General features: G+C 37.8%; 1 protein-coding gene across 1 annotated transcript in view; it reads right to left on the reverse strand.

Annotated features, from left to right (window-relative positions):
* Positions 1-323: 323 nt before the first annotated feature.
* The window catches only part of LOC150091147 (eukaryotic initiation factor 4A-I-like), a 260943-nt gene continuing 247731 nt past the window's right edge, over positions 324-13535 (reverse strand). The window contains exon 10 of the mRNA XM_090374499.1: positions 324-1062. Coding sequence (XP_090230625.1) covers positions 918-1062 — 145 coding nt within the window. The 3' untranslated portion in view covers positions 324-917. The remainder of the gene's footprint in view (positions 1063-13535) is intronic.

Here is a 13535-nt window from a genome sequence, read left to right on the forward strand (position 1 = left end):
ATGCTTGTTTCTCTTGAAAAGTGGTTTTCCAAGCAAAGTGAGAAATATTCAAAAAAAAAAAAAAAAAAAAAAAGAACTTAAGAATTTATATAATATAGCATACTACTTCTTATTGAAACTGTTTTGTTTATCTCTCATGGTCATATTTCTGTTGCACCTCTATTTGAGGGGAAGATTCTCTTGCAAAATTATTCAGGAGTATAAATCCACCCATTTAATAGTGAGTGAATTTAGTTTTTAATAAACATAATAGCAGAAAAGACTGTGCTGTAATGGCCGTTTGGGTTTCGAATTAATAATAATAATAATAACAAAAAACGACAGTAATTGCAAAAATTCTTTAATGAACCTGTTACACTGTACAAAGTTCATTTTGATGATCTCAAAAGTACATCATTGCATTATTACATTCAACTGTCAGTCTAATGTCTTTGTTGACATCACAACTGGGGAAGAAAAAGATAAAATATTATAAACCTACATATAATTGGAGAAAATGGAAACATTGGTCAAAGGCACAAAATGCCTTTTTGTTTTTTTTCCAATAATAAAAAAGTCTGTCTATTTCCCTGTACACTCCTTAACCAGATCAATCAATCAATGAATTAAAGCAAATAGTTGCTGAATAAATTACTTCCAGAACACAGGTCTTCAAAAGTGAGCTATTAGTCATCTTCCATCAGGTTAGAGGGGGGGGGGGGAGAAAAAAAAATGTTCTCCTTTCGAAACCCACACGTGTAATACCACAATATATTCACAAGATAAGAACTATGGCAAAAAAGTGTGTCCAAAAGGAATAGGCATTTCCACCCACCAATGTCTTAAATTTTGCATTACAGAAGTCCAGATGAATGTTCATTTATCTTATGATGAACATTATTTTTCAAAAAATTTTTCACTAAGTAGTACAGGGACTGTTAAATAAGATCAGCAACATCCATAGGCATCTCTTCTATTTGTGTATTGTAGAACTGTTCAATATCCCGCAAAGATCTTCTGTCATCATCAGTCACAAAGTTTATTGCAACCCCTTTACGGCCAAACCGACCTCCACGTCCAATCCTAGACAGATAAAATTGTTATTAAATATATTATACTCAGAGAAGCTGAACATATAAATTTAACCAGTATATAAATACAGGTAAAAAACATTTATCCAGAAAGCTTGGTATATGAGATAAGCAGATGTGCAGTTTTACTTTTTTTTAGGAGAATACATATGCTCAGTGCTGTACTATCAAAACTGCACTCACAGAAAGTGTTCTCTGTAGCTGTCTCCATGAGATCAGCACAGTACACGTGTAACCTTTTATGCATCGAACAGATTTTGGATATTTTGGTAAGTAAAAGAGATAAATGTAGACAAAGGGGGAGCAGACAAAAGTAATGGAATTTAGCACCATGAGTGGTTACAATTGGATACAGATAAACATTGTGTTCAGCAATTGCTGAACACAATGTTTATCTGTTTGTGATTTGTAAGAAAATGGACAATAGCATTTCATATCTTAGTCATTCACAACTGGTAAATAATTAATAGTAATGTTACTTCTATAAATCTTTATTTATTTATTTTTCCTGAAAACACCAAATCAGAGGTATTAGAACCTTTATAGTACTTAGTACTGTGCATGTGTTGAAGGCCGAGAAGAAAGAAGATACTTGGTGACATTAGACTTTGCACTTCTGTAGACTGGATATACGTACAAAGGAAAAATGTTCCAGAAAATGGAAGATGAATGAATTAATCAGGAAGAAAAGTTAGTTCTGTTAGTTTGAAGAGAGAGTGGAAATTATAGAACCCAATTCAGAAGAACAGTACTCATGAAAGTATCTATAGAAAAGGCATGCAACAGATACAAAATGACTATGAGACAGAGTGGAGAGACGCATCATTAACGGAATCTATAAGCCCGAGAGAGGTTTTGGGGGTACCAACCCAGATGTGGGAACAATATTTCATGGAGGGGCAGATTTGCAATTTGTAAAGAATGAACAGCTGTTTGGAAGAAAAGTAACGCTCAGAAAACCTAGATTTTTAGATGCAGAGGAAGCAATATGCACTGAGAGAGAGAGATTAGAAGTCAGGGTAATCCCTAATAGAGATACAGATGCTCCTCAACTTCACACTTAATTGGTATTTTTCATGTACTTAAGTCCGTTTTGTACGCAATACTGTACATGTACTAAATACATGTACAGTACAGTACTGCTTACAGAATTTTATGATTTGTAACTGAGTTAAATGAGGTTGGAAAACACAGGAACACACACACAAACACAATGAATAATATTGTATAGTACAGTATTTATTCAAAGGTAATTTAATATAATACCTGAAAACAGTACTCTACAAGATCAAAAATAAACAAGAGTTTAATTTTCTCACATTATTGTCAGTGTTGTTTGTTATTTTGTTTTTTAGGAGCATTAGCAACTAAGGCCATATTGCTCCGGGGATGTGCGGTGGTCATTCCCTGACCTTTCCGCATCCTCCATATTTGGTGGTCACGGGCTCGAACTCCAGTCTAATCAAGAAGCGTGTGCTAAGCACTGCCCACCTGGCTACGGAGGCGCCTGTCAGTGTTGTAGGGATGAAGGATTATAAGCTTTCGATGACACTGATTCTGGTGATCTGGGAGCAGTTTGATTGTGGTACCGTGGATGCAGATGCCATATGTTCACATTCACGTCCACTTATAATTTTCTTGAAAAACTGATGGATTTTAATCTGCATAGTTTTCTTCTCTTCATAGATTAGTTTGTAGCGGCAATGGCATTGTTTACACTTGCTGCTGCCACTTTGGTGAATCTCTCTGTCTCAGGATCTTGAACCTCAAAAGATGACAGTGCTTTATCTATTCAAGAAAAAGCTTCAGCCAGCTGCTTGCAAGTGAAATGTCTTTCAACTACTTCCTCCTCTTCAGTGGCCTCTTGCTGTATCTGTTTTTCAAGTTTGAAGAGATCTTCGTTGGTCAGCTCCTGAGAATGGCTTTCCAACAATTGATAAACACGCTCTTCCTCTACCTTGAGGTCCAATTGTTTTTTGAGACTGACTACCTCTTCAAATGTACAGAAGTCATGAGTAAACTGTGGGATGAATTTCTTCCAAATCCTTTTCATATTTGCAGATATTATCTCATGCCAGGCAGAATCTATATTCTTGATTGCATCGTAGATGTTATATTCCTTACAAAACTGCATTAAGGTCATTCCACTCGCCTATTACACAGGGATTTTCTTAAAAGTCCCAGTGTAATAAGCCTTGAACGTAGCAATAACCCCCTGATCCATTGGCTGTAAGAGGGAGGAGGTATTGGGAGGCATTTTAACATTAGAATGAAAATCATCCAGGTGAGATGAATGGCCAGTAGCATTGTCCAGTACTAACAGTGGAAGTACTGGACAATAACAATGGATCTTCAACGGAAGGTTGTTTTCGGCACAGTACTTTCCTACTTGTAATATGAAATATTTCTGGAACCACTCCTTGAAGATTGAGGGTAATCTAGGCCTTAAGAGTTAGACATCCAGATGACTGAAAGTGAAGCCTCAATATGGCCATTACGTGCAAAAACCCTTGGATTTTCTGCGGGGCACACCAGCAGTAGAGTTAGCTAGTCATTTGCTGCCTTGTACACAGGCATTTTCTTTACCTACTTCGTAATATACACGTGATCAGGCATTTTTTTCCAAAACAAGTTAGTTTTGGGAAAAAATTCTGGGTCCTTGAGGTTGTCACAGACATTCTCTCAGATATGCCAGACAAGCTGTACTTGCTACCTGGGAGTCTAAAACGCTGATGGAACTGATATTCGGGTGACACTCAAGTCAAGTGGACCTAATTTCGGTGAAGTCCGGACAGTCTGTGACAGCCAAATCCTCTGCTTGCACCTTCACGATGGTGGGACTGTTAGTAATCCTGGGTATAACCTCCATGCACAAGTACATGGTGGGTGACCACCCAGGTGTGAACCAACGTAAGCAGGGGTTGAGGTGGGTGCCCACACCACATGGAGGAATGCCGCCCTCTATGTTACCAGGCAGTACTAGGTGGAAGATGACTTTCATCAACCGGTGAAATACCACCACTTTGCTTATTGGAGGCTTGAAGTGGTGGAACCCATGTTTAGTCTCTAGAGCTAAGTTCCAGTCAACCCTTCCCTATCTCTTCCATCATGCAGTATGATGATGACTTTTGAGGTTATGATGAACGTGGCGGGAAGATCCAATATTGCTTACGTTTCGAGGGTACAGCTCTAAAACGGTTTTTGCAGGCCGGCCACTAGTTAGTACACCGGACCGGACCTATTGGTAACTCTCTAGGAGGCTTCCGGATCAGCTAGTGTATAATCTTGCTACCTCTACTCTGCCAGATAGTGACTGGAGGGAGTCCGAGTAGTGTGCATGCAGGGAGCATTGTCGAGGCCACGTTATGTCAAGGATCTGGGTATATTCTTACCACGTGTACGCCATATCAAAAATTTCATTACTTCATACAGCATGTCCCACCCACTTTTTCTTACTATTGAATACACCACGAATTCTCAAAATAGCAGAGCAAGCTTATCTGCGAAAAGATCTAAACCCCCCAAACACTTCCTAATTCATTTCACAAATATACGGGGTCTCAATTCTAATCTCAACGATGTCCATTTCCACTTGCTGTCTGCCAAACCTCACGTACTTTTTCTGGCAGAATATCAGTTATCGGTTGATTCAACTACTGCTCATCTCAGATGCCCAAATTATTCGCTGTATGATTCCTTTCGCTTCAAAGGTGGTACTTGTGCATATGTCCGTTCTGATATTCCGTGTCAGAGACTTGGCAATTTGGAATCTCTCTTTGATCTTCTCTGGCTTAAAATCTCTCTACCTCATTGTGTCAAATTCATCTGTTGTCTCTACCGTTCTCCCAACTCAACTAATCACTTGGAGCTCTTTGACTTCCCCTCTTTGCAACTTGACTTTCTCCAGTTCAACTTTCCTAACAGTGAGGTAATTTTCCTTGGTGATTTTAATGTTCACAACTCCAGCTGGTTTCCGTTTTCTAGTCACACCGACCCAGCAGGTCAAGATGCTGAGGCTTTTGCAATTACTAATGACCTAGCACAGATTGTTCATTTACCTACAAGAATACCGGACAATCCTAATCATACAGCCAATACACTTGATCTTTTCCTCACAAACAACCCTTCTAAGTATACGGTCGAAGTAAGAGCTCCTTTAGGCACTTCAGATCACAACTTGGTGATTGTCTCTTCTCCAATGGAACGTTTATCTCATGGCTATTCCCAACCTCGTGTTGTTTGGCATTACAAGAATGCAAAATGGGATGACCTGCGAGACTTCTTTTCCTTGGTCGGATTACTGTTTCAAAAGTTCTGATGTCAACGTTTGCTCAGATGGTGTCAGTGAAATTATTCTTGCAGGAATGGAATCCCTTATCCCACACTCCACTTTAAAATCTCGTCCTTTATCTAAACCTTGGTTTTCCAATAAATGTGCTAAGGCTGTCCAAGAGAAGAATGTTGCATATCGTAATTGGCTTGTTTCTAATTCTTCAGTTTCATTTTCTGCCTACACCAAAGCTCGCAACAATTGTAAAGCAGTTATTAATCAGTCCAAACTAGAGTTTGAACAGGCTAAGAGTAGAAAACTTGCTTCTTGCCCTAATGGTAGCCGAGCATTCTGGTCTCTTGCCAAAGCTATTGGCCGCAACTTTTGCCCATCTCTGCTCCCACCTCTGTCCAAACCAGATGGTTCTGTTGTCACTTCAGCCAAGGATAAAGCTGACCTGCTAGCATCCCATTTTTCTTCCAGCTCATGTATTAATGATCTTGGTAAAACACCTCCCAACATTCCGAACACACTCCATTCAATGCCTCCTGTGGTCTTCCATCAAAAGGATATCAGAAGGATTTTGATAAATCTTGATGCTAAGAAAGCTCCAGGTCCTGATGGTATTTCTCCACTTGTTCTCAAAACCTGTGCTCCTGAACTTACTCCTATTCTTTGCCGCCTTTTTTCACTTTCTTATTCTAAAGATGTTTTTCCTTCTGCCTGGAAATTTGCTCATATCCAGCCAGTTCCTAAAAAGGGTGACAAATCCCTCCCATCCAATTATCGTCCCATTGCATTTACTTCTACTCTTTCTAAAGTAATGGAGAAATCAATTAACCGCCAACTCTTAAACTACCTAGAAACCTTCCGTCTGATCAACGATCACCAGTATGGATTCAGTCAGTGTCGATCCACTGGAGATATTCTGGCTTATGTTACCCATTTATGGACTAATTCAATGGAAAAGTTCGGTGAAACACAAGTAGTTGCTCTTGACATCTCAAAGGCTTTTGATCGTGTTTGGCATAAAGGTCTTCTAAACAAGCTTCCATCTTATGTTTTGCCAACTGTTTTTAGTAATTGGTTATCCAGTTTTCTCTCTGATCGCTCACTGAAGGTGATGGTAGATGGCTCTCTGTCTTCTAACTTCTCCACTAATGCTGGTGTCCCCCAAGGTTCAGTTCTTTCCCCCACTCTTTTCCTCTTGTATATCAATGACCTTCTTCCATTGACTGGAAATCCTATCCATAGTTTTGCCGATGATAGCACATTGCATTCAACTTTCCATTTTGAGAAACCTTGTCCTGCTCAATCAGCTTCAACTTCTCGAAAATCTGCTACAAATTCCTTAAATGGCGATCTTCAGGTAATTCTCCAGTGGGGCAAAGACAACTTAGTTGATTTCAACCCTTCTAAAACTCAGTCTTGTCTTATATCTCGCAAAAAGGATTCTTCTGCTCCTATGCTTATCTTCAGTGACACTCCAATTTCTAGGCAAAAGGATATCTCTTTTGGGGATCACCCTGACTTCTAATCTCTCTTGGCACAAGCACATTACAAATATTGCTTCCTCTGCATCTAAAAAACTTGGTTTTCTCTTTCGCTCTTGGCGTTACTTTTCTTACAAACAGCTGCTCACTCTGTATAAATCGCAAATTCGCCCTGCCATGGAATATTGTTCCCACATCTGGGGTGTTGCCCCCAAAACCTCTCTCAGGCTTCTTGATTCCATTCAGAAGAGGGCAGTTAGGTTAATTAATGATTCATCTCTAACAGAGTCTGTCCACTTGCTGTCTCATAGATGCACTGTTTCTGCTGCATGCCTCTTCTACAGATACTTCCATGGGCACTGTTCTTCTGAATTAGCTTCTATAATTCCCACTCTCTCTTTCAAAACAGTCCGAACACGTGCCGCCACCAGCCAACATCCATTTACTGTCCAACTTCAAACCCACAGAACCAACTTTTCATCTTCCTCATTTATTCATTCAACTCCCGTTTTCTGGAACAATCTTCCTTCATACATATTTCCTGAAAATTACAATCTACAGAAGTTCAAGTCCAATGTCAACAAATATCTTCTTTCGTCTTCTCAACCTCCAACCCAAGCACGGTACTAACTACTATAGGTTCTAATACCTCTCGTGTTTGGGGTTCACATAAAAAAAAAAAAAAAAAAAAAATTAGTTTCATCTGCATTAAACATCTGTTCTGGCTTGTAGTCCTCATTAACAAAAACATCCCACAAGAACTCTGGATACTGTTTGGTAGTTCCTCATCAGCACTAGCTGCCTCACTGCTCATTTTAATGTGTACCAGAACTGTTCGTGCCTTGAAGCGTTGGAACCACCCATGACTTGCATTAAAGGTATCTTCAGCAGCACTTTCACCATGTTTACTCTTTGTCATCAAATAAACTTTCTGCTTTTTCTTGAATGAGCTGTAAGCTACTAGGCCTACAGCTCATTCAATCTCATCTTCCAGCCACACACTTAAGTTTCTCCACTTCCTCAATCACTGGACTTTTTTCATACTTATTATTGTTGATGCATTGGCACAGAATGCTTACATGTTCAGGGTAGAGTGATTCAAGCCCAACACACATGCTACATCAACCTGCTTCTCAACCTTTGATTTGTTTTATAATGTCTAGTTTCATTCAAATTGTAATAGAGTGCCGTTTACCACTACTGCTCCTACTCTGAACAAAAATAACACAAAAAAAAAAAAAAAAATCTGAAGAATCAGGAATAAACAAGCAGTGGCAGCACGCGGGGGCACGGGTAGCTGATGCAGGGACCCTCACTTTACGATGAACTCTCCATAATAAAATACCCTTCACTACACAATGTGTAGTAAGGGCCATTCGTTATGATCATGTTTGCGAATTGAATTTTATCCACTGCTATAAACGTAAAGAGATGTTAAGCACAAATTTATGCTTTACTACATTACCAATTAACTATATCATATCGGTGTAAATACACCATAGTTTAACCATAAATGATGCCTTTACACTACATAAGTAGTGTAAAGGCATCGTTTACACTACTAAAGGCATCGTTTACAACAAGATACCAGTTATTGCAGTACAGTAATACCCCGACTTACGCGAACTCAGAGTTACGTGGTTCTTGATTTTTTCGTTTGGCAACACTGCCGCCCACTATCTTCAAGGTCGTTTTTCATATATTATCGATATACGGTGTGACGGCGGAGAATGAGAGCGAAAGATGAACAAAATTCAACTTTGCTGCGCATGAGCTGCACACATATACAAGAATTTGTATTCCAACTGTCATATTTATGTGTGCATTCGAATTCGTGCTCAACTTTTGTCGGAAATTACATCGTTTTCACGAGAGAAATGGATCGTGTCGGTCGAGCCGTATACCGTCAGTCCTCGTATAACAAGTGTTTACACTACACAAATTCAATCATACACTATTTATAAATACGGTAACGATATCTTATAATATAACACGAACCGAATTGGCTTATGCACGATTCGTCTTTGTGTTTACAAGAAATGCAGAATCATCCCAACCGAGCGCAACACGATAAGAATGAAGAGAAGATTCTGAAAATTTATTTATGTTTTTTATATCAGTGAAGGGGAAACACATTTCACCATAATAACATAAAAACCCACACAATTCCAGTTATCAGTATGCAATTAGATCGAGTTTACTACCAGTTTATAACAGATTCCACTAGCAGAAATGCAACTGGATTTTTATTGTTTTATGGCAGTAACCCCTAGAAATGTGCTTTAGTAAAATGTGAGGTGTTAATAGTGTATCTCTGCCTTTATGGTGTTGTTTATTGAGTTGCTACATGCACGCAGCTTTGTTTATGCGTATCAAGCGTGCTTCCTCATTTTGTAATTGTGTTTATACCCTAAAAATAAGTAAAATACTTAAAAGGTGTGAAAAGGAAGCGTACTGGTGAAGACACTGCAGATTCGAAGAGAAAAAGAAAAGCAATTATCGATAAACAGAGGCGGACTGGGTCAAAAATTCTTACCCGGGAAAATTTATAGTGGCCTCATACTATAGTTTATGGCCAAAATCACACCAGCCCACCGGGGTTTCCCCGGTAAGGCTTATGGCCAGTCCGCCTCTGTTGATAGAGAAAAAGTATGAAATTGTGAAACGCTTTGAGCGAAATGAAAGACCATGTGATATTGCACGTGCTACAGGCCTAAATGAGGCAACAGCGAAAAGCACATGACAATTGCAAACTTGACAGGTCTCAGCTCAATTGAAAAGGGCTTAAAACTTTTAGAAAACAGACTCCAACGAAGAACGCGGTATAGCTACAAAGCAAGGAATAAAAAAATTATTAGCTTGCTACGAAGAAATTATGCGTGAAAAAAAGAAGGCGCTGTGTCGTCAGATGAATTTGTTAGATTTTATGAAGCCATCGACATTGAAATAACTTTTTTACGTAAGTCATTTTTAATACATATTTTGTATTAATATGTATAAAGAACTGCAATTTTATTAATAGTTTTCTTCTAAACTAGTGTTTTTGTTAGTCCTTGGGCCCAATTAAACAAAATTTATATGTATTTATATGCAAAGTTGTATCCCGACTTACGCGAATTCGACTTAAGCGATTTTCGTCCGACCCACCTATCGCGTAACTTCGGGGTATTACTGTAATTCGAATAAATAACGCTTGTCTAGTAGAGGAGACTACTGTTATTTATTCTCAGTGGGCAGGCAGGTACACTAATAATGCATAACGGTTGTAAAGTTAACTTCACAATATGAGATATGCCAAATGGTGAAGATAATGTTAATATTTTGAAGACTAAATGCACAAGACATATGGGTTAAAATTAACTATATAATATCGGTGTGAATACACCATAGTTTTGATTTTCTACAACAAGATACCAGTTTAAATACCTCATGTAGTTAAATTTATGGGTAAACTATGGTGTATTTACACAGATATTATATAGTTAATTTTAACCCATCGGTGTGAATACACCATAGTTTTGATTTTCTACAACAAGATACCAGTTTAAATACCTCATGTAGTTAAATTTATGGGTAAACTATGGTGTATTTACACAGATATTATATAGTTAATTTTAACCCATAAGGTATTATGCCTTGTGCATTTAGTCTTCAAAATATTATCATTATCTTCACCATTTGGCATCTCTCATATTTTAGAATTAATTTTGCAACCATGATGGCATGTCTGCATTATTAGGGTACTTGCCCACCCACTGATGAGTGAGCCAACAAGCTCCGAAAAGTGTCTGGGTGGTGCCCACTGAGAATAAATAATTTATGGGTAAACTATGGTGTAAATACACCATAGTTTACCCATAAATTTATTTGATTTTATAAATTTATGCACGTGTATAATACACCAATATTATACACTTCATTTTAACCCATAACGTATTACCTTGTGAATTTAGTCTTCAAAATATTACCAATTAACAAAATTATATATGTGAAAATAGGAATATATTCCACAAGTTAGCAAAATAAAAATAAATTTACGGTTATGTACATAGCTTAATCAACACTAATACGTACATAACTAACATTTCTTTTTGCTCACATTTTTTTTTTTTTTTGGGTTGTAAAGTTTAAAACAGTAAAAAAGATAAGCAATCAATAACAAAGAACATGGCACGCACAAATTGCAACTAACACAATAAGCACAAGTGAGATCAGAGCAACCAAGTTTACGAAGCTTAAAAAATAATGAAAAGATCCAGAAAATTCGTTTTTTATACAACTGAAGATTTCAGTGAAGGGGAAATACATTTCCTCATAATAACGTAAAAACCCACAGAATTCCAGCTATTGTATTATCGCAAATGCAAAAAGATTGAGTTTACTACCTGTTGATTGCACTAACAGCAAAGCCAAATAAACTGGAAACTGCAAATTGTTCTTATTGTTTTATGGTAGTGATCTCCAGAAATATGCTTTAGAAAAATATCACCACAGCATTCAAAATTAATTATTATAACTCAACATAGCAATAAACAGTGAAAATGTAGTGCATTTTAATGGTTCAGATTGTTTTTTTGAAATTTGATTTGATTTTTTTCTAAAATTCTATATCAAGTGGCTGAATCTAGTGATATGTTAACTGGCACCTACTTATTTGACTTTATGATGGGCTTATGACTGTTTCCGACCAGACCACGTAGTCCTTCCTCTTAGCCAGTAGCAGCATTTGTAAACATGTTGGCTGCATGTTTTGTTTTTGCATCCTTTAGTTAAAAGTTATTTGTTTTGTGCTTATTTAACATAAACGTATATATTTAAAATTAATACAAATTTCATTATAAAAATGACCATTTAGGAAGATAAATAGCTTAGTTATATAAGCAAAATTTCAACCTCCGAGGTCTCGGAACGAATTACCAAAAAACAATGTGTTATTGGGTTAACACATTACGATATGGAACAGTTTCCGTAAAGTCCACTGTAACACAGCAGGTGATTCTGGTACTTAGCATGCAGTATTCAAAACTGTCGATAGATTTGATAAACAGTAGTTTTATTAATTTTGAGAAGTAAATTATTTGTACCTAAGTAGAGGAGTGCCTGTATATGAACTTTCCTAGAAATCAGAGTATTATCGAAGATCAGCATAGGAGAAGGAGAATCCTTTTTTGCAAGATATGAACACTGAGTTTTATAAGGATTGAAAGCAATTAAGGTATCTTTGCCCACTGGAGAATTGCATGGAGATCAACATTTAAGGAATTAGTAATGGATTTTCAAGAAGTTAAAGCTGTTGGTGCAATGCAAAACTATGGATAGGATTTCTGATCAAAGGAAGGGTCGTTAATATACAAGAGGAAAAGGGTTGAAGAAGGAACTGAACCCTGGGGAACATCAGCATTAGTGGAGAAATTAGAAGACGGAGAGCCATCTACCATCACCCATGGTGAGTGGTCAGACAGAAAACTGGATACCCAATTACACAAAAAAAAAAAAAAAAAAGGCAAACCATAAGATGAAAGCTTATTTTGAATACCTTTATGACAAACACAATCAAAAGCCTTTGAAATGTCAAGAGCAACTGCTTGAGTTTCGCCAACCTTTTCCACTGAATTTGTCCATAGATGGGTAACATAAGCCAGAATATCACAAGTGGATCGACACTGGTGGGATCAATACTGGCGATCGTTGATCAGATGAAAAGTTTCTAGGCAGTTTAAGAGTTGGCAGTTAATTCATTTCTACATTACTTTAGAAATGTAGCGGTTGGTCTGTGACACTGTTATGGAGCTGTATCCTTGAAATGTAAGGAAGACTGGATCTCGTCATGATGTCCATCATAACCTCAAAAGGCATCAATCAAACTGCATGGTGGAGGAGCTGGAAGGTTGCCTGAACTTTACTCTGGAGATTAAACAGATTCCGCTACTTCAAGCTTCCAATCAGTAAAGTAATGGCACTGCACCAGTTGATGAGTCATCTACCACCTAGTATTGCCTGGTAACACAAATGGGCAACACTCTTCCATGTGGTGTGGGCATTACACCCGAACCCCTACTTACATTAGTTTGCACCTGGGTGGTCACATCCAGTCTGCTAATATCGTATTTTGGGACTTGCTATGGGTTATATGAGTTACTAACAGTCCCACCATCATGAATGTGCAAACAGAGGATTCGGCAGTCACAGAGCGAACAGATTTCACTAAATGCCAAAATTAGGCCCACTTGACTCGAGTGTCACCTAAATATCATTCCCATCAGCACTTTTGAATCGCCGGTAGCAAGCATAGCTGAGAGGATATCTGTGATAGACAGCCTCAAGGACCAAATTATTCTGCATAGAAATTGTCTGAAAATGTCATCCGCTTTGTTGGGCAGTCTACAACTCTGTTGTAAGATCATTTTTATGTACACTTACACTGGCATATACACCAAAGCTAGAAGCACAGTAAAAAGATTTGATGAATTTGAAGTGCTGACAATACATCAAATGTAGACACTGTTGGGACATCAGAGATGTGGTGTCACTCAGACTTAAGAGGTGAAGAATTTGAATATGGGGGGGGGGGATGCTCTTAGTTAATAGTATAAACCAGAGCTTTGGTGCTCAATATATGCTGCGTTGATTTTAATATGATAAGTAGAACACTTCCGTATGATACTCCACAGAAATTAAAATGAATAACATTAACACAAAATG

Source organism: Mastigoproctus giganteus, chromosome 1 (assembly GCF_048544385.1).
Source record: "Mastigoproctus giganteus isolate SK-2022 chromosome 1, ASM4854438v1, whole genome shotgun sequence".
Taxonomy (NCBI): domain Eukaryota; kingdom Metazoa; phylum Arthropoda; class Arachnida; order Uropygi; family Thelyphonidae; genus Mastigoproctus; species Mastigoproctus giganteus.